Raw genomic sequence first — 27,716 nt, forward strand, 5'->3', positions numbered from 1 at the left:
AGAAGCGATCAGCAACCTCTCCATTATGCGTAAAACACACCTCTGTGCCACGATCACAGCAGTACAACACCCGCTTAAGGGTTTGCATCATTCAGTTTACGTGTTTAATGTCATACCTATGCTAGCAGAATTGCAGGAATAAAAAACAAAGTTCCAAAAAAATGTGAATTAAACATTTTCTAAATTCACACTTTCTCACACTTTTAAATGTTTTAATATTACATTATCAGAACACATTGAAACATGGACTGTTGTTAGTAAATAGTTAGAAACAATTTAATTATCATCGAACTATTCACTTAATCTTCTTCTTCTTCTTTCGGCTGCTCCCGTTAGGTGTTGCCACAGCGGATCATCTTCTTCCAAATCTTTCTGTCCTCTGCATCTTGATAATAATAATTAATAGATAGATAGATAGATAGATAGATAGATAGATAGATAGATAGATAGATAGATAGATAGATAGATAGATAGATAGATAGATAGATAGATAGATATGAAAGGCACTATATAATAGATATGAAAAGCATTATATGATAGATAGATAGATAGATAGATAGATAGATAGATAGATAGATAGATAGATAGATAGATAGATAGATAGATAGATAGATAGATATGAAAGGCACTATATAATAGATAGATATAAAAAGATATAAAAAGCACTATATAGATAGATAGATAGATAGATAGATAGATAGATAGATAGATAGATAGATAGATAGATAGATAGATAGATAGATAGATAGATAGATAGATATAAAAAGCATTATATGACAGAGAGATAGATAGATAGATAGATAGATAGATAGATAGATAGATAGATAGATAGATAGATAGATAGATATGAAAGGCACTATATAATAGATAGATATAAAAAGCATTATATGACAGATAGATAGATAGATAGATAGATAGATAGATAGATAGATAGATAGATAGATAGATAGATAGATAGATAGATAGATAGATAGATAGATAGATATGAAAGGCACTATATAATAGATAGATATAAAAAGCATTATATGACAGATAGATAGATAGATAGATAGATAGATAGATAGATAGATAGATAGATAGATAGATAGATAGATAGATAGATAGATAGATAGATAGATAGATATGAAAGGCACTATATAATAGATATGAAAAGCACTATATGATAGATAGATAGATAGATAGATAGATAGATAGATAGATAGATAGATAGATAGATAGATAGATAGATAGATAGATAGATATGAAAAGCACTATATAATAGATAGATATAAAAAGCATTATATGACAGATAGATAGATAGATAGATAGATAGATAGATAGATAGATAGATAGATAGATAGATAGATAGATAGATAGATAGATAGATAGATAGATAGATATGAAAGGCACTATATAATAGATATGAAAAGCACAATAGATAGATAGATAGATAGATAGATAGATAGATAGATAGATAGATAGATAGATAGATAGATAGATAGATAGATAGATAGATAGATAGATAGATAGATAGATAGATAGATAGATAGATAGATAGATTGTCCTCAAGCAGAAATTTAAACTTGTTTAGAAACAAGTGTTAAAGAACAAGTGAAGAGCTCATAACACAATGAAAGCAAGCTACAAAACCAAACAGACAGAAATGTACTCAACAACAGTCCTTAGAGTCTTTACATATATATGGGTTTGCTTTTTTGCCTTTCCTGTAACAAAGTATTTTCAACACAAATATCTATCTATCTATCTATCTATCTATCTATCTATCTATCTATCTATCTATCTATCTATCTATCTATCTATCTATCTATCTATCTATCTATCTATCTATCTATCTATCTATCTATCTATCTATTATGAAGGAGCTGAGTGGTATTTCACAAATCTGTCGTCGTCTATTCTTGGATATTAATTAAACCTGTTACAAATCTAAAATTAAATAACAGAAGTGGTCTTACTGGATCTTTAATAGAATGGTTTTTGGGATCCAAAATGATTTGTCTATAGCATCTTTCTGCATAACCACCTTAGCACCTTTATTTGTAAGAGAGTATATTATCATTTGGTGCAGGCCTGGCTCCAGGGGCGTCACTTAGCCAAGCCAAGCCAGTCCCCCAGTCTCACATCAAGCCACTCACCCACAGTGTCCAGTATAACTGTTACTTTTTGGTTTACTGTTTGCCTGGCAGAAATAACCTGCATCTGCTAAAGCAATGGAAGTAAATAATTAGACTATGTTATGACATGCATTGTATAAAGTTGCGTCAAACACTATATGCATTATTGTGTGTGTGTGATCAACTTTTTATTAAATAAAGAGTACTGAAAATTCTTGTAATGCTCATATGCCTTAGATTATAAGTATGGACCAATCTTATCACATGGATGACTACAACTGGTTGTATTTCTTTTGTTTTTCTAGTTGGAACCTGGGCAGGTGAAGTGACTGGCTTGTGGTCATGTGGTGTCAGTAGTGGGATACTCACTGCCTCAAGGTGTGAAAACCAAAGCCTTAACCACAATGCTACACTGCCTATCACTATTTGGGCTGCACAATGTCCCATTAAACGCTGCTGCCTCCTGAGCTTGTAAGTTTTTCAACAGATTCCTCATTAAGTTAATTCCGCAGACTCATAATAAGATAACATTTGACCCCCTTCAAGCACAGGCTTTGAAGTCTAAAGCCTTAAGCACTACACCTCAGGTGTACTGCAGCAAATGAAAAGACCCATTTGTTGTCATCTTCTGTGAGTAACATAACACGTGCATATGAGAAACAGCTTAGCACCGTTTGAACATTTGGAAATTAATTTATTAATCAAATTTCATTCTTTTTTTCCCCCCAGAGATAATTTGTGCTTTACTTAAACAAACTAGGCATGACAAATGTGCATTGTCAACTTGGTTGTAGGTTACTTTTTAACAATGTGTTGTTTTCTAATGAGCCAAGATGTTTCACCTTCATCCTTTTTAATGTTCTCCGCACACTGGCACGATTGAAAATCGCGTTTATTTCTTCTTTAAGGTCACTTCTACCTGGCGGCCACTTAAAACCCTCCCTAATGTTAATAAGCATACATTTTATTTTGGTATTTCATTTTTATTATCTGCTTTGCAAAACAATAAGCTTAAGTTATTAGAGTGTTCTGATTTTCAGAATTTTTTTTATAAAAAGGGAAAATGATTGAACACTTAACTTCAAATGTTGATCTTTTTAATACGCATAAACAAAATTCAGTTGAAACAGCCTGTTGGAAATACGTGTGATCTTTAATTACAAACTAACTTTTTGTTAAAATATTTTTTTTTAGTTTCTTTGGACAAAACTTGAGTGTTTGGCTTTTTTTAATTAACTCAATCTTTCGTCTATTTCAGGACCCTCTGATTCTAACGGAGGGTCGCATAAAGCTATGCTCGGCACCACCACCGTATAGCTGGAATAAGGGCGACGGGGCGCCGCACATTGACTGCAGGACAGCGACTGCATCCCCAGTAGGTGGCGCTACTGCGTCACAGCTCCTGAAGCCTACCTTTGAAGTAAGGCGACGATTTGCGTCTGTGGTTGGCGTTTACCTATTGTGCCACCTTCCTTCTCAGATTTCCACTGGAGGTTAGGTTGAAATTCGTCTGTATGGGAATCCAACACAAGTAAGCGTGAGTATGTCAGCTTTAGTATGCCTTCCATGGACTGGTTTCAATCCAACGCCCGACGCTTCTGGAAGAGGGCTATTCGGTTTTAGGAAATTAAAGAGCTCATATAAATATGCCTGCAGATAAAGACATGAAACTGTTGCCAATATAAAGATATTCTGTATAAATTTATTTAATATGGAGGTAATAAGTAATTACGGTGCGGAAAATCGCATGCGCACTTTACTGCTTTAATTCAGACATACAGCATACCACCTCCGTCAATCAATCAATCAATCAATCAATACACGTTTACAGTATTGTAAATAAACGAAAAAAGGTTGTTCATACTTTGCCTCTTTTTGTAACAATATACTTAAGTCACTTGATTGGAAACTCTGGAAGATGCCTACTAAGTACCGTCACCTTAGAACACGAGTGAAGAGCCATTTATATTTAGTGTGCGCTCTTCCAGTGAAATGTGCGTCTCGTCTCATTCACAATACATGAGCAGTCGGAGGTGAGACGAACAGTTCGACCTCGCAGAGGGTCTGCTAATTGCTTCTCGTCATTTCCTCGGGTTTGCTAAATTAGCCTGATGGGAACGCCAAGCTCCTGAACCACTTGTTGGTAAAGCTTTCAGGTGCATGAATTAAGGTATCCTGTCCGTGTAATGTCTTTCATAAAAAGAAAAGACACCTTTTATAGAAAGGTGCTAGCAAAAAATCAATAAGTAAAGGGATTTGTAATAAATCTTTCTTCTTCTTCTTCTTCTTCTTCTTCTTCTTCTTCTTCTTCTTCGGTTTCGGCGTGAGAAGGATGTGTTCTAATAAACCGTACTAATTTATGAATATAAATATTTTTGTGTCATCAATTTTTTTTTAAGTAAAGGCTAATTTACATGATATATCAATAAACAGACATGGCACACAAAGTAACCCAACCTACTAATTTATAAATATTTAGGTTATTACATTTCGCCCCTAACCTGTCCCGGCTCCAGACCAAAACGATTATTGGCGGGTTTTGAAATATTTGAGGTCCCAGTAATCCATAAAGTAATAGTTACAGCATATTGGACAGCGTGAGTGAGGGAGCTTTATGTAAGATGGTGGTTTCAGCCTGTCCATTACGGTATGGACATTTAAAAATAAAGGTACCAGAAGTGGTTCTTCAGAGCGATGCCGCATACGATGTTTAGATCACAAAAAGGCTACGTAAATAGCCATGAAACAGTTGATGGGTTCATGATTTTAAATGTGCTTTGCTGCATACAACAACACGGGGAAAGTGCAGGTGCTCTTGTCAGTATCCTTCCATACTATATAAGTTAATAATTTCTGTTTTGTCCACATATTGCTTTTCAAAGCCCAAACAATTGTAACAATTGTTCCAAAACCCAGTAAATGCCCGTATGGAACATTCATTTTTAAAAGTGTCATCATCCCGTTATACAATAAAACTGTGCCTAGACCAGTGGCTCTGCTGCCCAATGGATATCGCGCCCGTCTGTTATCTATGTCGAATTAATACCTACCCACAATGCACGCGTGTAGGTTTTCCTCAGGTTTAACCACATTTCTCCCTTCGCTGTCAAGTACGTGCAGGTTTAATTCAGTGGCTATGGCAAATGTGTGTGTGAATGAATATGCCCTGCTATGGTGCGACGTCATGCCCACTGCTCTTTTCCTGCCCATGCTGAAGTGGATTAAGCGAATTTGAGAATGTTACGTGTCCCGATAAAAATCGATTTACTTTATTGTTCTGAGCGGAATGACTGGAGTTAATTGTTTCTGTATGCATCGCAAAACGCTTTAAGACCGCCGTTAATTTCACGTGTGTGATCCTGACGCCGTAAATTACCAAATTTGTTACCTACAGAGACCCACAAGGTTTGTGTAAACTTGTGTGTTAATTATATTAGGTGCGCATTATTCAACATCAGCCTAGTAGCTTATATCTCAATTACTCGGAGCTCAGCAACAATAAAACAATAGGTGGGCATCAAGAACTGATGGATAGCAGAAGCCTTTCTTAATTGTTTTCATTGCATGACTGAAAAATGGCTGAAAGACTTACTACATGCACACGTTTATTTATGACTATTACTTATTATATAGATAAAACCATTTACACTGCGATAGTTTAAAATTCAGGCACACTTTCACTTTTAAAATGCAACAAAGGTAAAGTTTGTATCTTAAATGGAAAACGAACGAGTCTGTTCAGATATACCACAGATGTAGCCTTTGGCTGCAATCTTTAAACTAACGGTTCTTTAATGGCAGAATCATTGCTTGAGAAAGAACCACTTCAAACTTATTTATTTATATATTAAAGTTGTTAGTTTGGGCTTTGAAAAGATTTCTAGAAAAAACATAATATATAGCAAGCTAAATAGCTGGGTAAGTGGCCGATCAACACAACCCGAACTTAGCCATGTTACTGTATGCAGTAAGAGTCTTCTAAAAATTGTGAACCTGTTGGTGTTTCCCAAATCTGTTAGCATCTATTGATGGTTGCTTTTATAAAAGCTCTTTCTGGCATTTTCGTGTGGATGGTTCTTTTCGGTACCAAAAATGGTTCCCCAATGGCCGCTCTGAAGAACTACTTTGTCCCTTTTTATTTTTAAGGGTGTAGTAATATTTCCGAAAACGTTCGGTTTTTGCTGCTGGAGTATGTGAATTTCCCCCTGGGATTAATAAAGTATCTATCTATCTATCTATCTATCTATCTATCTATCTATCTATCTATCTATCTATCTATCTATCTATCTATCTATCTATAAAATAATAATAAAAATTGACAAAGAGAAGACTCTCAACTTAGGCGTTACACAATGTAGCACAATATTTGAAATTACACCTCCACCACTTAAACTGAGCTAATACCTGGACTGACGTCAACTACTGGAATGAGTCCGGCTAACGGAACTCACGAATAGTTGAGAGTCGGTTAGGGTTGCTGCTTTACACATTCATGGCATCTGCGTGGTATATTTGCATGTGCACCTGGTGTGTAAGTATTACTCCAGTTGTCCGATTATTCTGATTATTGTCTGTAAATAGCTCCAGGCAGGGTATGTGTGTCTTACAATAGGCCTGCCTTGATCCCGACATTTGCTCTGTGTCCCTGAATGGGTTAAGAAAATAGACGGAAATAATCGGGAGAAAGCGGCTTCATTACTGGTTTTTCCGCTGTTATAACATGAAGATGCTGAATGTGTAATTGGATACGATGTTAAAATATAAAAAAGCTACATTGCCAACATTTTACTTTTGAAACTAAAACAAAATTATTAACTAAAATTACGTTAGTTATACAAAAATCATCAGAATGTGCTTCAGTTAAATTTGACTTGTAATTTAGGAAAGATAATTGTCAACGATCGCACCGCATAACCCGCTTAATCCCGTGCAGGGTCGCCTGGCCGGCGTCTATACCTTTGGACTCAGGTGCACCGCACGGTACGAAACAGCTGTGAATGCGGCGCCAGTCCATCGCAGGGCCCCCTCGAGTGCACTGGACCGAATTACCGCTAACTAACCGAACATGTGTTATGTGCGGGGGTGTGGGCGAATTGTCACGTGGAGAAAAACCCCGCACAGGCGCGGGAGAGATGATGGGGTCCGTGAGGCAGCTGCGTTAACTACCCGGGGGCACAATATTGAGGGGCTTTAAAGTTTTAACTAATTGTTAGTTATTTTTGTTTAAAGTAATTTCATCAATTTTTTTAACAAATAAAAACTAGTTTACAAACAGTTTTACTTTTCTTCTGGCAGAAAAACGTTGATTGTTGAAAGGTCAATTGTACCTCAGTGTCCAGTTAATCTGTAAAGGCTGACAGGGAGTTCATTTATATGTTTTAATATGTCTGCGTGCATGATGAGTCATTATGTGGTGTGAAAAGTCAGTCACCAAGTGATACTTTAGGGTTATACTGGGTTCATGCATGACGTCTTCCCCAAAACCTGAACGACTGCAGGCATTGTGTTGTGATTAACAGCGCATTTATACACAAACACACACTCACGAACATAACTTCATATTAATTATAGTTTAATTCTAATATACCTTATCTACAATTAGACAATTTATTGACAAATATTCTCAAAACTGCTAAATCCAAATAACAGTATAAAGGTGTACCTCATCCCGGCCGTGTCGCACATAAAGTAAGAAATATTACAGGGCTTACTCATGGACGTCCATACACAGAGTAATTTGGAATTGTCAGTGAACCGAAACCGCACGTTTGTAAGAATATGAGAGGTACTGGAGCGGCGCGAGGAAAGCCCACGAACACACGGGCAAACCACCGCGCCACCGTGCCTCCCATTTCGACATACAATCGAACACTGTCTGTCAGTCTGTCTGATCGTCTGTCTAATATTGTGCTTATCTATCTATGTAGTATATAGTACATTTCACACCTCTAGATAGATAGATAGATAGATAGATAGATAGATAGATAGATAGATAGATAGATAGATAGATAGATAGATAGATAGATATGAAAGGCATTATAAAATAGATAGATTATGTATACTCTTCAGTACGATTCCATAAAGGCTCCCAAATGAAGCGTTCTGAAAGTTCCAAAAATGACCTTTTATTTAAGATCCGTGACAGGTTCGGAAAATAACCATGGTATTTTTTTGAAATATCAATGGGTTCCTGAATTTAAAAGGAATCTTGCTGCATACAATAAGACATGATAAGTTAAGGGTTTGTTGATCTGTCAGTAGATCAGTAGAAAGAAAGAAAGAAAGAAAGAAAGAAAGAAAGAAAGAAAGAAAGAAAGAAAGAAAGAAAGAAAGAAAGAAAGAAAGAAAGAATATAATAGAAAGACAGACAGACAGACAGACAGACAGACAGAAAGAAAGAAAGAAAGAAAGAAAAGCACTATATAACAGAAAGAAAGAAACTATATAATAGAAAGAAAGAAAGAAAGAAAGAAAGAAAGAAAGAAAAGGCACTATATAATAGAAAGAAAGAACGAAACTTTATAATAGAAAGAAAGAAAGAAAGAAAGAAAGAAGGCACTATATAATAGAAAGAAAGAAAGTATATAATAGAAAGACAGACCGACAGACAGAAAGAAAGAAAGAAAGAAAGAAAGAAAGAAAGAAAGAAAGACAGACAGACAGACAGACAGAAAGACAGACAGACAGACAGACAGACAGACAGAAAGAAAGAAAGAAAGAAAGAAAGAAAGAAAGAAAGAAAGAAAGAAAGAAAGAAAGAAAGAAAAGCACTACATAATAGAAAGAAAGAAACTATATAATAGAAAGAAAGAAAAGGCACTATATAATAGAAAGAATGAAACTATATAATAGATAGAAAGACAGACAGACAGACAGAAAGAAAGAAAGAAAGAAAGAAAGAAAGAAAGAAAGAAAGAAAGAAAGAAAGAAAGAAAGAAGGCACTATATAATAGAAAGAAAGAAAGAAAGAAAGAAAGAAAGAAAGAAAGAAAGAAAGAAAGAAAGAAAGAAAGAAAGAAAGAAAGAAAAGGCACTATATAATAGAAAGAAAGAAAGAAAGAAAGAAAGAAAGAAAGAAAGAGAAAGAAAGAAAGAAAAACGATAGATAGATAGATAGATAGATAGATAGATAGATAGATAGATAGATAGATAGATAGATAGATAGATAGATAGATAGATAGCATTTGTGTTAAACGAAAATGTATTGTAGAGTAAATTCAAGACGAGGTATGTAAAGTAAGGTAATATTGTTTTTGCTAACAGTTTAATCATTTCCCAGAGAAAACAAACCCAAGCCAAAAGAGAACTAAAACTCTCCCTGATTAGGACATTCTGGCCGCCTAACTCCGCTCTGGCCGAGTATTTTACCCTCCATTGGTTAAAGTCCAGTTCTCGTCTGCATCGCCAGGTTCGCTCGGATGCATCCGCAGGGTTTTTTTCCCCACACTGATGTCGAAGGTCTCCTTTAGATCCAGTTGTATAGGAAGAATGAGCCTATTCTATCGTGCGGACTTTTTAACAGTGTGCTTAATTTGTGACGTTAAACGTGTGTGAATGCAAAAACATTACAGATAATCTGGCATTATGTATTTTTTCTTTATAGCATCTGACACAATGACTTGACTTCAGTATTACAGTGACGTGTTTTAATGAGCAGGGTGATGGCCGTCTTTTCTTGATTTTACTTGTGGTTGATATTTTAAACTTTTAATACATGACAATTGACTGATATGTCAATAAGTTAAATTACATCGATTAGTTACGTTTGTTGTTAGATGCTATTGGCTTTACATTCATTTGCACCAACGCGTACTTTTAATTATTATTACCTTACTGAAACGTTAAAAAAAGCCTACAAAAATCCTTGACACGCGCGTGCTGAATTACGACAGCGTGCACACATCGACATAATGAATCATTTCGTCTGAGTGAATGGGGGGGCCGTTGGGGAGAGAGGGCGTTGTGATATTTAAAAATTCAAATGAATGGCCTGAAGCATATTTGATTTTTTGTTGTCTGCTTTTAACTAAACGCACCACAGTTTAGTCTCATTCAGCTTTTGCATTAGAATGGGCTTCATTCATTCGTGTGTCTGTATTTTTTTTTCGGCCCAAATAAAGGACCTTACTGCATTTTAATGTCTGCTAACACGTGCATTCCAAATTATTCCGAGTTATTCGCACATAGACTCTATTATCACAAGCAGCATGAATTATTTTTGCGATTTGGTGTAATAATAATTTGGTGTAATTATTATTTTTTCACAATCTGAATCCAATTATTTCCTTGTTCCTTATAGTAAAACGGTATTTTCCGTATGTGTGTGTGTGTGTGTGTGTGTGCTTGTGACTGAATAATTTGCTTTGCAATAAGAAGCGAAGTAAAATCCCTAGAAAGCCCCATGGCTCAGCCGGCGATGTTTACAACAAATGAAAAATAAGTACACCGCATGTGCAGTGTTTATTTCCATTTATCTACGCGCACAATGGGTGTGCATTAGTGTATCTTTTCAGCAAGTGAAACTTAAACCAAAATGGTACTGTGACGGGATGCTTAGCAAAAAAGCATAGACAAAAGCATAAGTGATATGCTCTAAATGAGCCGGGGGACTTTCCAGATGGGACCCTCTTTGCTCTGCCGGCAGTACCCTTTGGCTTTCAAAAGAGCCAACATTTTCTCTTCATTTCGCCGTTGTTTTGTCTTGTTCTCTGTAACGGAGTGTTTATCGCTCTTAAAAAACAAAAAACTAAAAAAAAAACAAAAAACGGGAAGAGTCTCACTCTCGGACGAATGGTGACATCTGTCGCATCCCAAATTAATATCCTTTATTTTGTTTCATTTTATTTTATTACTACATGGGTTCGAATGTTTTGTTATCAGGGCGTATTACATATGGTTTAAATCTACAAAACGTGGTAGCATGGAATAAGCGTACTGTCGAATACAAATTCTGCAGAAATTTCCAGAAAGGAGCAAATTAGAAAGGCGTTTTCCATTGGCGTTCATCACCTCTTCATTATGCAACACTGACAACCAAAACTGGTTTGAGAAAAACAAGGCAGGTTTAGGTTTGTTTTAGGCACTGCATGTGTCCGTGTTTGTCTGCGGTCTTAGATTAATTATTATTATTATTATTATTAGTAGTAGTAGTAGTAGTAGTAGTAGTAGTAGTAGTAGTAGTAGTAGTAGTAGTATTACTGTTGTTAGTGATGGTTTTGGAGTTGTTGTCGCTTACAAATATTCTAATGTGAGAAATTAAACGCCCTATAGCAGCCTTTAAATAGAGTCAAATAATAAAAACGATCAAGTAATTCAGAAATTCGTGCAATGTATAAACATAATCATAATTGTAATACAGAATCCGTCAAATTGAACTAATGAAAACACGGATGATTAACTGATTTCTTGATTGGATTAGGAAATTAACTGGCACTTTGCTTGATCGGATCCTTGTATGTCATTGGGAATTACTGTATTTGCCGCAAGAAACGGAACTCTTACATGATAACAATTTAAAAAGTACATATTTATTAACGATTTCCATTATTATGACGAATCTATGAAAGGTTTTGCTCACACGATATGTTCCCTTTAAAAGGAAATATTAAAGGAGAGCACATGTACACGCTCTCATTGAAATGATCAGTTGTATTATTATTACACAGAACTTCATCAAAAGTGTACGCAAAGCAGCACCAAACTTCACACAGGCTTTACAGACTCAAGGCTCAAATTTTAGGTGGACAATTAACGAAACCAGGAATTTTCGGAAAAACTTGCCAGCTCCGCGAAGGCACTGGTGAGGTCAGGAGTTGAACTCGGGATACAGTATAGCGCTTAACGGGACGTCCGAATGGTAGGGTGTGGCGTAGTGGTTAAGGCTTTGGACTTCAACCCCTGGAGTTGTGACGCTAGTGACAGTGAGTGACCATGAACAGCTCACTTCATCTGACTGTGTTTCAACTAGAAAACAATTTATAGTCCTCAAATACTGCAAGTCGAGTTGGATAAAAGGCGCCAGTCAAGTGATAATAATACCTATATGCATTAGGGCAATATATGAGCATATTGAGAACCTTTATGCATAGTCTCATTTGGTACATCCCATTGAACCCTAAGATACAAACCCTTTTGTTATCATTCCATTCAGGAACACGCGTTAGTGTCGCAACTTAGTGTAGCAGAGAGACGGAATCCACCCTGATAAAAGGACGGGTCGCAAATCAAAAACAAAAGAGCGAACAGAACGACTGTCACATATTCAAGTACAGTCCTAAGCCAAGCCGGTTATGTGTTGCCTAACAACATTTTAAGAAAATTACACGAACACACAGGGAGAGCACGCACACTCCACGCACAGCGCTTGGAAATCCGAGGGTTCTGACGCTGTACGGCGTGTAGGACTTATAAAAGATGACGTGGTGGTGCAAATTTGGGATTCGGGAGTCATCATCAATAAATCATGCCGCTAAGAAAATATCGTAAAGAATAAAAAAAAAATACATACAAAAATACAAAGGTTTTGATATAATTACAGAAGAAGGTGTCATGGCTAGGCAGCTTAATCATCGCGCCGCACTGTAACCTGTCTCCCAGTGGCACCCACAATTGTATCATGACAGCAAGCCAAACAAAAGTAATTGTATGGTTCACTTTTAATTATACATGTGCATTTAGTTTGCTAAGTGATGTCTTTCTCCGCTCCGCTTTATCACAGCCCGGTTTTCTTTCGCATCTGCTGTGCCTTTTGGGCATACCCGTGACTTCACTTTGCTTGAACCCCAAGTCACAAATGATGCATTTTTCACAAATGGTATATATTTCGATCTAAATTATCGGGAATCGCTCTGCACGCAAAATAATGTTCTTATAAGCGAGCCTTCTAATGTGTTGTTACAACGCGACCGCTAAATTAAATTGCATATTTGAATTATACGTTAATAGTTTAGAATAATGTGGCCATGTCACTGTGTATACAACTGATAATAAAAGCCACCCGTCACTAAAATATACATACAATGGGCAATAACACTCAAAAATGAATGACAGGTTACCGTAATAACAAATGTGTTCGTTTAGGTTGTCCTTGAATATTTAGCAAATGAGGCTGGACTGAAAGGGGGGTAAGCAATATACAAAAAGGTGCAAGTTTGAAATATGTCCATTCCATTTCTTCCTCACAAAAAAAAGCACACTCTTATATGAGCCAGTAGTGGCAGCTCATTTCAAAGCAGTTCCTTTGCTTAGTATTTTTTTTTTATCTTTTCCACACTTAAAACCATTTTGGGTTGTTATTTTTATCTGCAGACAAACTGACGGCCATCACCCGCACATATTCACTTCACTCTAGAGCGCTTTCTCTGCTTCCAGCTGTTTATGTTAATGACTCAATTGAAGTTATTTGACGCTTAACGATTTTAATTATTTTTAGGATATTGCAATCTGTAGACATTAACAAAAACTACTTTAAAACACAATTAACCAGGCTATATGAAACCGAAAGTTTATTTTATGTATCCAGCGGGCTTATTAATAACACGGGGTGGGCAGAAAACAGGCATTTTACTTTGCGAAGCTGTCTAATACAGTAATTGCTGTAAGTTTAAGAAAGAGATGTGATGAGCAAGTCCGCAGGTCGTTCCATCATTTACTTAAATGGATAGCGGATACGACGGTTCACTTGGGTAGTATTCAAAAATGCCGATCTGTTTGCGGTCTGTCACAACAATGGTATAATATCAAAACAAAAACGTAACAAATCGAAATCAACCTGCAAGAGACGGAGGACTTCGTGCTAAAAGAGCACCGTCCCCTGTCCTTCCATCCTTCCTTTTTTCTACGTTACGAAAACCATGCCTCGAATGCTCGTTGGCTTTTCAGTTGTAACTCTTCTATGGTGCATGGCAAACGTGGTCCGGCTTGTGTCCTGAATCCGCCCAGCACCACCTGGTGTGTCCCTCTAGTGCCGAAGACGAAACGCGAGAGGCTGAAGTACCGAGAGACGTCACTGCCTGAGCAAAGAAACCGCTCTGCTGCGAACCAATCATCGACGCGCAGCCGGCCGAGCGGACCATTCAGATTCCTCAGCAGTCTGCAGCCGCTGCACAGACTAGAGGGTTAACTGGACAGGTGCGGCTGCCAAAACATCGCGTCAAGCTGAGGCAAGTCAGGGATCTCGCCGCGATTCGGACATGTGCAGCGGGCGGCTTTCTTAAAGGATACCCATCGCAGTTCCCGCTGGAGGTACGGTCACTGCACTTATTTGTATCAGATTGCTGGAATTGAAATCGCTTAAGTGGAATCCGACAAACATTGTCTGGGGGCATCCTGTGTTTTTATCGGACAAGTCATAAGTACCCAACGGCAGCTGACCAAGTTGAAACATCAGATCATGGGTGACAGTGCATAAGTGTGCTTTTTTATTTAATTTTATTTAATACAATATGTATCAATGGTGTTGTTTTGTTAACGAGTATCAAAATGTGAAATATTAATGTTGGTTTGGCTTCTAGCGGTAACTTACATTTCTTTTCTTGTTTTGATCAAATGAGCATTTGTTTTGAAGGTTTGATTATTAAATGCTATTTAAAGTAAATGTTTTTTTTACTACAGCGTGTTTATCTTTCTTTAAATGTAGCGAGTATGTTTCGTAAATTAAGTAATAAATATACAGTAGTTATAACTGACGTTCTAGATCAAGTGTCCTCGTTTCGCTAAAAAAAAGTGCTCTGTTTAAAATAGTTACGCAGCCTTCAAACCCGGCGTGTTTAAATATAAATACATTTTAACAATGCTTTATATTTTTATATCCGAGATAATTGTCTTAAATGAACCAAGCCTTATGGTATATATTATTGCAAAATTGACTTTACTTTTCACTAACGCATTGCACAATTTACAAAAAGCAACCTTTCATTGCATTTCTTAAGAATAATCTGCAAAAATCATTTGTAATACATTAAATATCACTTAAAGGTCACCTTAAAATTTATTTTCACTGCAATTAAAAGATTTGAAAGCAGGCATTTAAAATGTTTGAAATTAGCTAATTAGTAACTTTCATTTGCTACATCACGAATAACGTTTATTTCTTGCTATTTTTAGTTACATGTATAAAAATAAAATATCGGCAAATTATATGGTTTAGTTGATCGATCTATCTATCTATCTATCTATCTATCTATCTATCTATAGTAAAGTTACATTTTAAGCAGAAATTTACACAATTATTTATTTTGTTAGTAAATACTGCACGTGTCAATATTACAGTACCTTAGTTGTTTTTTCTCTATAACAATCAATTTGTTATGTAATCTATCTAATGATGTGTTATATAGTGCGCTATCTATCTATCTATCTATCTAACCAGTCAAACATCACAAATATTAGGCAATGCGTTGTTGCATTTTTATCAATTGTTTTAAAATTAATTTGATTATTTAAGTTCAAATTTATTGCTACATGTGTAGAGCATAACATAATTCCTACTTAATACAGTTATCTATTATACAGTGCTTTACATATCTATCTATCTATCTATCTATCTATCTATCTATCTATCTATGCAAGATTTTTCATTTTATTGGTAAATATTGCATGAGTCAATATTAGCTTTAACGTTATTTTGTAATTATTATTTCAAAGATCTGCGCGCCGTAAAACTTTTGCTTAACAAGAAAACCAGCAATCCCGTAATATGTTAGTTTTCTTACGTTTTAGTTATTTTTCCCTCTGAATGTTATTAATACGTACCAACTGTCGGAAGCAATGTGTAAAAGAAATTTATATGTTTTATTTATTCTAATATGAATTAATATTTTGTAAAAGAAATGGTCATGTACGAAAAGACAGGAAAATCCCATCGTCTGATATACTGGGTTTTTTACCATGCGAATTTGTTTTATTTTTATCACATTCTACTTTATCTGCTGTTTATCTTTATTTGGATGTTTACCTGTAAAAGTATCAAAAAGGTTTCCAGAGCAGGAGTATTAAATAAGGAAAAATTTCAAAAGGCGTTCGCTCTGTAATAGTTGGCTGGCATTCCAAATTATACATCGTTGCTTGCAAAGCAGAAGTTAACTTAGCAGAATAAATTCGACACTTATAATTACAAATCTATGTACGCGTGTAGCCGTAATAATTAGATCTGATAAATGGTTCCGCGCGGATTCTACAGTTCCGTGAAAAGGTGTGTGTGTGTGTGAGAGAGAGAGAGTGAGTTTATTTTGAACGTGTTAACAAGTCGCCTTTACCTTCAACAATTAATCCAGCAGTGATAAAAAGCGCGACGGACACTTCAGTAGAAGCAGACGTCACTTACCTCGTGGCGTATTCTCAGGTTTAACTGTTATCTTTGTATTTCTCGATGTGTCTCACAACAATGGGCTGCTTGTAATCTAAAAACTGAATCAACTTGGGCGCCATTCTTTTTGAAACTTGGAAATCTGCATGCACCTCTCATTTTGTGTTCGCGAATATGCCATGTAAATCATTTCAAATCTGTCAATTTCATACGTGAACGAAGAAAGACAATATCACTGGCAAAAATGTCTCGTCTGGCTATTGCTGGAAACGAATTTTCAGTGCCTCGATCGTTTGCCTTGTTAACAGTTACGATTAAGACTTCGTGGCACTTGGATTAAGAAGGTCTGAGCTTGTCATTTTACACAGAATGAAATGGGATTCTTGATAAAATGTTAATACACGAATTGGTGTCTTTTAAAGTTTCTTATTACAGTTATGAACAATGGGAGCCGGATAGGTTTTAACAGTGCTTTAATATACCTGTTCATTTCATTGTATGTTTATTATTCATCATTTTAATACAATTTATATGTTGCTTTTACAGGAAAGAAAACCAAAGACTTCATTTCTACCAATTTACGGAGATGGAAAAGACCCCACTCCCTGGACCAAACGATATTGTAATGACAGCAGTAGCAAACACCTATCCACAAGAACCTATAACTCCACCAAGAACGAACCATTCCTCTCTGAAGCCCAACCAAGTGGGTCAGGTTATACTGTACGGAGTTCCAATTGTGTCGTTAGTGATTGACAGTCAAGAGAGATTGTGCCTAGCGCAGATCTCCAACACTCTCCTGAAGAACTACAGCTACAATGAGATCCATAACAGGAGGGTGGCTTTGGGCATCACTTGTGTTCAGTGCACGCCGGTACAGCTGGAAATTCTGCGGAGAGCGGGCGCCATGCCCATCTCCTCGAGGAGATGCGGCATGATCACGAAAAGAGAAGCCGAGAGACTTTGCAAGTCATTCTTAGGGGAGAACTCACCTCCAAAACTCCCTGATAATTTTGCTTTTGATGTGAGCCATGAATGTGCTTGGGGATGTAGAGGAAGCTTTATTCCAGCTCGATACAACAGCTCTCGGGCAAAGTGCATCAAGTGCTCCTACTGCAATATGTACTTTTCTCCAAATAAATTCATCTTCCACTCTCATCGCACCCCAGAAGCTAAATATACTCAGCCCGATGCTGCTAATTTCAATTCTTGGAGGCGTCACCTCAAATTAACAGATAAAACTCCACCTGACGATTTGGCTTTTGCTTGGGAGGATGTGAAGGCCATGTTTAATGGAGGTAGTCGGAAGCGGGCCCTGCCCCAGGGGCAATGTTCTTCTTTGAGCCAGGTTAAGGCTGTGGGTAGTGTACTACCACATATGATAGCCCCTGATTTGGCTCAGAAAAGGGCCAGGTTTGAAGAGGATGAAGATGTCAATGGAACTAGTTTATCTCCTCGGAAAAATCCCCGTAATTACCCAGTCATACCAGTTCCAAGCAAAAGCTTTGGAATGTTACAGAAGTTTCCTGCAACGTCCTTATTCCCGAACCCTTACACATTTCCTGCTTTTAGTTTATGTCAGAAAAAAGATGACGGGGAAAGTGGTAATGGACAGAAGCCAAGTGGACTATCGGGACTTCTTTGGCCTGGGAGAAAGGATGCTTTCTACCCACCCTTTTGTATGTTTTGGCCACCTCGGACTCCCGGTGGTATTCCTGTCCCTACTTACCTTCAGCCTCAACCCAACGCACTCACATCTCTTACAGAAAATGCCACTTTGAGGCAGGCGTTCCTTGACCTCTCTGACCAAAGTGATGCAGTCAATATAGGCAATCCCAGGGGAAACCTGTTTGAAAGTGACTGTCCTCCAGCAAACGCCGAAGTCAGGACATCTTCAGATGGACGATTGAAGCTCCTGGACATGTCCTCCTTCCAAACAAGAAAGCCAAGTTATCACTCTGCTTTTAGACCGGTGGTTAAAGATGCAGAAAGCATTGCCAAACTTCATGGTAACCTTGAGGAATTTGGACCAGATAGGCACCTGTCCCCTGGCACCAGTTGTAGTTACCAGAGTGACAGTGCAGATAGTGACGAGGAGCAGGAGGTGGACGTAGAGACCAACAAGCAGCAAGAAGAGGAGGACGACTTTGGCAGTGGCCAGTGCACCCAGGTTAGACTTCCTCCAGAAAGCAGGGACCAGAGGAGCAAAGAAAGGGTTCACTTTCCTGGTGCTACCGATGAAAGCAATGAAGACAAAACTGTCAACAGAGAGAATTCACCGGCTAGCTTAAAAGACTCGGAAAGTCCTATTCACGCCTCAGTGGAGGAGCCGAGCTACAAAGATGTAAATATTCCCTTTAGGCCATTTAGCTAATTATTATTTAAATGCTGCTTTAGGCTCAGTTGATATATATGCATAATAGGACTGATAAGAGGGGGCTCCCTGCAGAAATGAAATATTCAGCAATCTTTGATTTCCCCTAATAAGCTGAACTGCATATTGTTTAACAGTTTGATTTGATTTGGTTATTCTTCGGTATTACTCCCGATTAGCTTTCTTCATTTTCAAATATTGTTTCCCTAAATAAAGGCTGTAATTGTATTTATAGTTGTCTTGATAACATGAATTGTTGCTTTAGAATGTAATGTCACTTTAGATGTTTAACATCTGAAGATAACTAGCCAGATAGAAAATAAATGGACTTTATATATTTAAGACTTTAACTATTTCTGTACATACTGTTCCTGTATAATTACATATATATTTTAGATTCTTGCTCATGCAGGCCTTCTATGCAGTAGCTCATTTACAGTATGGAATACATAAATTGTGGAAGTATCAGTACAATTAGTATGAATAGATAGATAGATAGATAGATAGATAGATAGATGATGCTATATGAAACTAATAAAATAATCATAATAACAATAATAATGGAAAAAGATAAGAAATATTTATGCTTTTCTATGCTAATAGATAGACAGATGCTATATGAAACCAATACCATAATAATAATAATAACAATAATATAATAATAATAATAATAATTGGGAGAGGAAATATTTACACTTTTCTATGCATAGATACAAAAGGCGCTATATAATAAATAGACAGATAGTCTATGAAACTAATATAATAATAATAATAATAATAATAATAATAATAATAATAATGGAGAAAGAAAATATTTACACTTATAGATAGATAGATAGATAGATAGATAGATAGATAGATAGATAGATAGATAGATAGTATATTAAACTAATATAATAATAATAATAATAGAGAAAGGAAATATTTACACTTTTCTATGCATAGATACAAAAGGTGCTATATAATAAATAGATAGTATAAGAAACTAATAGAACAATAATAATAATAGAGGAAGGAAATATTTACACTTTTAGAGATAGATAGATAGATAGATAGATAGATAGATAGATAGATAGATAGTATATGAAACTAATAATAATAATAATAATAATAGAGAAAGGAAATATTTACAGTTGTCTATGCATAGATACAAAAGGCACTATATAACAGATAGATAGACAGATAGATAGCTTTATGAAGCACATAGAGCCACAACAACAGTAATAATAATAATAATAATAATAATAATAATACTGTAATAATAATAATGAAGAGGTAAAATATTTACACATAGATAGATAGATAGATAGATAGATAGATAGATAGATAGATAGATAGAAAGTAATAAGAAGACAATAACTCACAGAAAAGAAGAATACCTTTGTTAGCCTTTGTCCTTGGCAGCTTTAATGTAATGTCTGAAGTTGATTTGGTTTTTTTTATTTAATTTTATTTATATTTTTATTTATTTTTTTCTATCAGAGTCATAAAATCAGAGGGAATACTCAAGCAGTTTTCACAACCAAAGAGAATAGCAACTATTCAGGTAACAACAATATTCTTTTATTGTCTTTATAATGATTATTTGACATTATTTAGAACATAATACAGTACATCTGATATGTGAAGAGGGTGGCCTTTAATCATATTTCATCTGCAGATCATAAAAGATTTGGTTGCATGTTTGAAAATATCCCAAAATGGGTGCTGCCTTTAAGTACGAGAAACCAGAATCATGTTATAAGATGATAATGATGATGATTATTATTCTGAATCATTATAATTATTTCTGTCTTGAGATTATAATTATTGTTACTCAAAGTACTTGAAGACACAGGGTAGTTGTATGTGTCGTGTATATACTTTAGGGTATATATCTTTTTTGGTTACATTTAGAAATTTCATAAATATGTGACTGCTTTACTGCGGTGGGTTGGCACCCTGCCCAGGATTGTTTCCTGCCTTGTGCCCTGTGTTGGCTGGGATTGGCTCCGGCAGACCCCCGTGACCCTGTGTTCGGAGTCAGCGGGTTGGAAAATGGATGGATGGATGGATGTGACTGCTTTAAAAAAATGTAGAAATGCAATATTATATTATATTATATTATATTATATTATATTATATTATATTATATTATATTATATTATATTATATTATATTATATTTGAGCGCTGCTGCCTCGCAGTAAGTAGACCCGGGTTCGCTTCCCGGGTCTTGCCTGGATGGAGTTTGCATGTTCTCCCCATGTCTGTGTGGGTTTCCTCCGGGTCCTCCGGTTTCCTCCCACAGTCCAAAGACATGCTGGTTAGGTGCATGGGTGATCCTAAATTGTCCCTAGTGTGTGCTTGGTGTGTGGGTATTTGTGTGCCCTGCGGTGAGCTGGCGCCCTGCCCGGGGTTTGTTTCCTGCCTTGCACCCTGTGCTGGCTGGGATTGGCTCCAGCAGACCCCATGACCCTGTGTTAGGATATAGTGGATTGGATAATGGATGGATGGAAGGGTATTATATTTGACGCTGTGTTGGACTGGCACCCAGTGTAGGGATTGTTCCTGCCTTGAGCCTGCTGTTCCTTGGGGTCGGCTCCAGCTTCCTCACGATGCTGCTCAGTATAAGCAGATTTAAAAATGGATGGATGGATGATGAACTATTATTATTATTATTATTATTATTATTATTATTATTATCTCATCATCTTAAAGTGCTTTTCCTGAGGAGGGTTACAGTGTTTTATTATTATTATTACAATTCCATTTTAGTATTAATTTAAATACTTAAGTATAATAAAAATGATGCATTGATAGTTTTCTTTTCTTCTAGAAGAATCTAAAGAGCAGAATACTTTCTTCATTACAGACACTGAGACATCTGGACCTGAATTCTGGAGAGATACATCAGGTATCATTTTTGAACTCTGTTATGTAATTTAAACCCTTATATTAAATGAGAACATTAAATTGAAATTCAAATAAAGATGTAACAGCATATTTGCTGATACCATACACAAAAAAAAAAAAAAAAAAAAACATTGTCCAAGGGTATTAAAAGGAAATGCATCCAAATGAAAATAAATAAACAAATGCAGAACATGACCAAATCTGTTCTATTACATCAAAATTCTATTGGGACACATAATGGTTCAAAAAGAATATCAGCTAACACAATAATGGTAATCAGAGTTTGAATGATATAAAATGGAAATAATTGCATTTTCCTCTAAGAAACCTTCCATTAAAAAGATCACAGCTTATTGCTTTTAATATGTGTCAGAAAGACATTAAAAGTGTTTTATGACATCTATGCCAACATTTATATTATCTACACGATAATGATCTCTTCACATAATGTATAATACATTTTAAAAATTACATGAAACAAATTAAATGAAACCACCTTTCCCTGATTGCTAAATGTCTCCAAGGGCTAAGGGAGGACGTGATTAGAAGTTTTGATTCCAAAGTGTCTATTGCAATGTCTTAAGGAGAGTTCTGTTTCTTGGGAGAAAAGAATCTAATTTTCCATTTATGTAATGCAAACTGCTTTGGCTTTGACTATTCACGGTTAATTGACTGTCAAACGAGGTTGTTATCCTCAGGCAATGTCTGCAAATTTGCCTGTCAAATGAGACAGAGAGAGGAAGAGAGCAGGAACGCTGGGGTTTGAAATGAAGAAAACGTTAGAGGCTTAAGCAGGAGGAAGGAGTGGGGTGGGCTGGGGGGGGGGGGTGACAAAGGCTTCGAATTAGCAGTGTACATCAATACTGGGGGCTTCTCGTTATTTTGTGGTCCGTATAAACAAATCAGGAATAGCAATGAGAGAGAGTGCAAACTATGAATTTGAAGAATTACCTGAAACTAAAGCTGCAGTTGTATCGGCACCAACACAAAACATCACCAATTAATACAAATTAAACGAACATGTGGGAGGCGTTACAAAGCCATACTTAATATATTATTTTGTATTAATTTGTATATGGAGTCACTGTAAATTAAGTTCTACTATTTTTATCTTTTATTGAAAATGACTTTGTGTGGGAAAGTAACATTTTCTTTTTTTCCAACTGAAATGTTATGGAGCAAAATATTCATTAGAAAATTGACATAACATCATGTTATTTGATATGCGTCCTGTGCTTTGGATGAACGTTTTAAGTGCGCGTTTTAGATGATTTCTTTTGAATGAATTGATAAACTTACATTAATTGAGTGAAAAATGACAATCATGCATTGTTTTTACCTTCACTTTTTCAAGTATAAAATTAAAAGGTCATTTGCATTGGAAAATATTATTTAAAATGCAGCACAGTAGCGTTCATTCTCAAAGTTACGGCATACCTGTTTGGTCATAACAAGCGGCAGCACATTGTTTTACTTCTGTTTATTTGGCTGACGTCTTTATCCAAGGCGACCTACAACATTTGAGATACAATCTGGTGCCTTTCTTTTTTAATTTTAACAACTGGAGCACAGACAGATGAAGTGACTTGGTGTCAGAAGTGGGATTTGAGCCTACCCATTCAGGTTATCAAAATCACGATGCCACACTGCCAATTGCTACTCAGGCTGCACAATGTCCCGTTAAAACAATACTGCCACCTCCTAAGCTTGCAAATCTTTCCGAAAATTCCCAATTTCATTAGTTACGCCAACTCGTAATGATATCATTTTATTTTCAGGTGACTCAGGCCAAGAAGAGCACCCACCAGTTTCACTAAAAAAAGACGTGGAGAACATGGAAAAAGGTAAAACATGCATTTATATCTCAACAAACATACATGTGGCTGACAGTGGGCAATATCTAGGGGTCTTCTTAACTGTTTAATAATTGAAATATAATATTTTGTAAGATTTTTGTGCAGCTCTCCACATTATCTGCATAGACGTCCTACTGGTACATAACGGCTCCCCCAAGCTGGGTCTTGTAAATACATAAATGACAAAACATTTATGCGCCCTAATAAAACATTATGATAATATGTGAAGTCCTCGTGTAATATATAATTGAGACAAATACGTTAATGTCACGCGTGTTATTGTCATTCACTCGCTGATCTGGCACTTTATTACCTTGAATCAATAATATATTGCGCTGATTTTTTATTCATAGACTTGCAGTCAGTGTTGTTTATTATTCTGTCACCAGTCGAGGTTTCAGGTGATCAGTTTGTTCTTGTCTTCAATTTGTTTTATTTATTTCTTACAGCACATTTATATACATTACATTTTCTTTTTCTTTCTTTTGTTTTTCAGAACAGCTCCAGAAAGTGTTATTAGAGCAGATAGACTTACGAAGGAGGCTGGAGCAGGAATTTCATGTACTTAAGGGCTCGGCCACATTTCCAGTTTTCAGTAAGTTATCCTTTTTATTGAAGTTTGAATCATTCGTCATTCGACTTTATTTTTTTCAAAATGGAGTTTTATTTTAGTTTTTTGGAGTTACTTGGTCTTTCCTCATGTTATAAGGTAGTGGTGATGGCCAAAATACTGTATGTCTTCATTCCAGTCATAGCACGATGGAAGACACTAATATGTGCACAGTATTTTACAAAGTGCAAGACAAAAACCTAGCAATGGCACTGACTAATGAGGAAACACCACCTACCAATGAAAACGTTGGATTAGGATCACGTGATTTAAATGCTGCGACTGCGTGATTTAAATGGCAGGTGTTGTTGACTCTTATAAAAAAATAATATTGTGTATGTGAAGTTCAGGAAAAATTAAATCTAGAGATTGTTAATTATAGCGGCGACATCATTTTGTCAATTTGCTGAAAACTAGCCATTTTCTTAATGAGGCTTAATTCAATATAGAGCCATGTAGAGATGGTGAGGCACTGGTCTTAAAGCTGACACTAAGACTGCACTGGACACCAGTCCACCAAGGGGCACTCGAAGTCACATCTGATGACACCATGATGGTGGGACGCATATCTGGAGAAGATGAAAGCCATTACGTAAATCATTCGGACTGTGCGAAAAGAACTGTCTTACTCTGCATGTCAAAGAGACCAAAGAGATGATATGTGACTTTAAGACGAAAAAAATCTGCAGGTTTTCCCATCATTGGTCTGGGGGAGAAGGTAGAAATAATAACTGAATATAAATACTTAGGAGATATCCTAGGGACAAAACTCAATTGGAATATCATATCATGTCATCCATGACATCCAGGCCAGGGTTGTAGGAGGTGCCGGAGCCTGTCCTAGCTAGCATAGAACACAGCGCAGGATCAAACTCTGTACAGGGCACCAGTCCATCATGGTGCGAACACACACACACACACACACACACACACACACACACACACACACACACACACACACACACCCAAACACACACTAGGGCCAATTTAGCATCGCCAGATCAACTAACCTGCATGTTTTCAGACTGTTGAGAACACCAGAACACCTGGAGAACCCCCACATAGACACACAGAGAACATGGCAAAGGTATATGAACCATGGTCTCCTCACTGCAAGGCAGATGCCAACCTAATTGGAATATAAATGAAAAAAAAAAAAAAAACAGTCTAAATGCAATCGGCACTCATTCTCCTCTGTAATCTCCAACTATTAAAAAGTGGATGATGACCTCATGTTGTCCTTTTATCGCAGTGTGATCCAGTCTGTCATCACTTCCAACTTCATTGCCTGGTTTAGTAGTCGGACAAGCCAAAATCTTTAAAAAGCTCCAGCAGTTTACCAAACTGACTGACGCAGATAATTTGCTAAGTGTGTTCCACAGGCCAGTGCTGAAAAAAATGGAAATCATCTTAACTGATGACGGAGACCCATTACACGTCAAACTTAACTTCAGTAAATCAAGGAGGAAAGACGCTTTAAAGACCAACACAATTTCCTTCATCCCAGTGCCATGCATTTTTTTCATAAAGAATATCCAAAATAATAAAAATACCCGGAAGTGTAGAGTTTTTTGCATGTATCAACCGAAACCTTCAGGAAGCAGAGGGTGTTGATGGGAGGAACCTTATCAGAATTAGCTGACATTATGAGTGGTGTCCAGCAGGGCCACTTCTATTTTCAACATATAAAATGATTTGGATCGGAGTATAAGTAACAAGCTGGTTAAGTTTGTAGATGATACCAAGCTAGGTAGATTGGCAGATAATCTCGAATCCGTTTTATCATCACGGAGGGACTTGGACAGGAGACAGGCTTGGGAGGATTTGTGGCCAATGAAATATAATGACAGTAAATACATGTAGGAAGTAAAAATGTGAGGTGTGAATACACAATGGGTGGTCTGAAAATCAAAATTACTCCTTAAAAGAAAGACTTAGGAGTCATATTGGACTCGACACAATCAACTGCCGGACAAATTCATAAGCCATTAAGAAGACTAACCGACTATTATGTTATATAGTGCCCTGATGTGTGGAGTACAAGTCCAAGGAGGTCATGCTGAAGCTTTTTAACACACTGGTGAGGCCTCATCTGGAGTACTGGGGGCAGTTTTGGTCTCCAGGCTACAAAATGGACATAACAGCACCAGAAAAAGTCCCAGAGAAGATGGATGAGGCAGATTCAGGGTCTACAGCTGATGAATTGTGAGGAAGAATTAAAAGAGCTGAGCCTTTACAGTTTAAGCAAAAGAAGATTAAGAGGAGACCTGATTGAAGTGTTTAAAATTATGAAGGGAATTAGTGCAGTGGATCGAGACGGTTATTTTAAAATGAGTTCATCAAGAACACGGGGACACAGTTGGAAACTTGTGAAGGGTAAATTTAGCACAAACATTAGGAAGTTTTTCTTTATACAGAGAGAGCCATAGACAGTTGGAATAAGTGACCAAGTAGTGTGGTAGACAGTAGGCCTGCACCACCATTAAGGTGAATTATTCATTCGTCTGGGGTGCAGATTATAATAGGGGGAAAAACCCAGCCGCACAGGTTAGCCACCGAACGGTCAGTTCTCAGGTTCATTTTAGGGAGCAAAATAACGTAACAGCAGCTCTGGGTAGACAGTAGAACTTTAGGGACCTTCAAGACTCAACTTGATGTTATTTTGGAGGAATTAAGTGGATAGGACTGGTGTGTTTTGTTTGGCTGAATGGCCTGTTCTCGTCTTACTTGTTCAAATGCTCTAATGTAATTATTTGTTATAAAAATGCACAATCCAACTGCTAGAAGTGATTAGCAAACAATCTGTTTTCAAGTGATGTGAATATTTTAGGATTTCTGTGTTAAGTTTTAACCCATCTTGTCTGCTTATTTTATCTTACTTTATTTCTGTCTGTTATTGGATGCAACTGAGAAGGCAAATTTCATGTTTTCGCCTGTAAATGGAATTAAATTAAAACACTGAACGTTGAAAATTACTAGTTAAGGTCATAGGCACAGGTTCAGGATGGGAGATGAAATTGGAAAAAGTCCGCACAGACATGGGGGGAACATGCAAACTCCACACAGGCCCCGGTCAGGCTGAGGGTTTACCTGAGTCTAGTGATGCGATTAGGCAGCAATGATCTCCACTGCATTATTAAAACATCAGTATGGGACAGTCCGTACAGGAATTCCATGTAAATTACACTTCATCTCAAAAAGTACTCACGCAAAAATTTTGCAAATCAAAAGGCCTGGTCCTATAACTGAATAGAGCAGACTGCAAAAAAATCCTGGTTAAATTAGGCAATCCCTGTGGCAGGTATCACTGAACTTTGGTCAAACTGTTTTTGAAAGATATATAGGAATAAGAACCGAACCAAACTAGACCAAGAAACAATAGGCCCGGAGCCTGTAACAGGACAACTATAATGCAACTTGTTTGAAGAACATTGGTCCATTTTTCCAAAACTTAGCTTAACTTTAGCATTTAGGGCAGATATCTTGGACACCACACGTTGTCAATTTTTTTGTATCTGTTAGGATGTAGTCTTCCAGGAGCTCTGGATTCTGATGATTGCTCA

The 27,716-nt window shown here is 36.7% G+C and overlaps 1 protein-coding gene across 1 annotated transcript in view; it reads left to right on the forward strand.

Moving 5' to 3' along the window:
• Positions 1-14,363: 14,363 nt before the first annotated feature.
• skor2 (SKI family transcriptional corepressor 2) overlaps positions 14,364-27,716 on the forward strand; it is a 30,562-nt gene continuing 17,209 nt past the window's right edge. Inside the window, exons 1-6 of the mRNA XM_051929782.1 lie at positions 14,364-14,523; positions 16,966-18,763; positions 20,276-20,339; positions 21,611-21,688; positions 23,466-23,531; positions 24,040-24,138. Coding sequence (XP_051785742.1) covers positions 17,006-18,763; positions 20,276-20,339; positions 21,611-21,688; positions 23,466-23,531; positions 24,040-24,138 — 2,065 coding nt within the window. The 5' untranslated portion in view covers positions 14,364-14,523; positions 16,966-17,005. The remainder of the gene's footprint in view (positions 14,524-16,965; positions 18,764-20,275; positions 20,340-21,610; positions 21,689-23,465; positions 23,532-24,039; positions 24,139-27,716) is intronic.

The sequence above is a fragment of the Erpetoichthys calabaricus genome, chromosome 7 (genome assembly GCF_900747795.2).
Source record: "Erpetoichthys calabaricus chromosome 7, fErpCal1.3, whole genome shotgun sequence".
Lineage (NCBI taxonomy): Eukaryota > Metazoa > Chordata > Cladistia > Polypteriformes > Polypteridae > Erpetoichthys > Erpetoichthys calabaricus.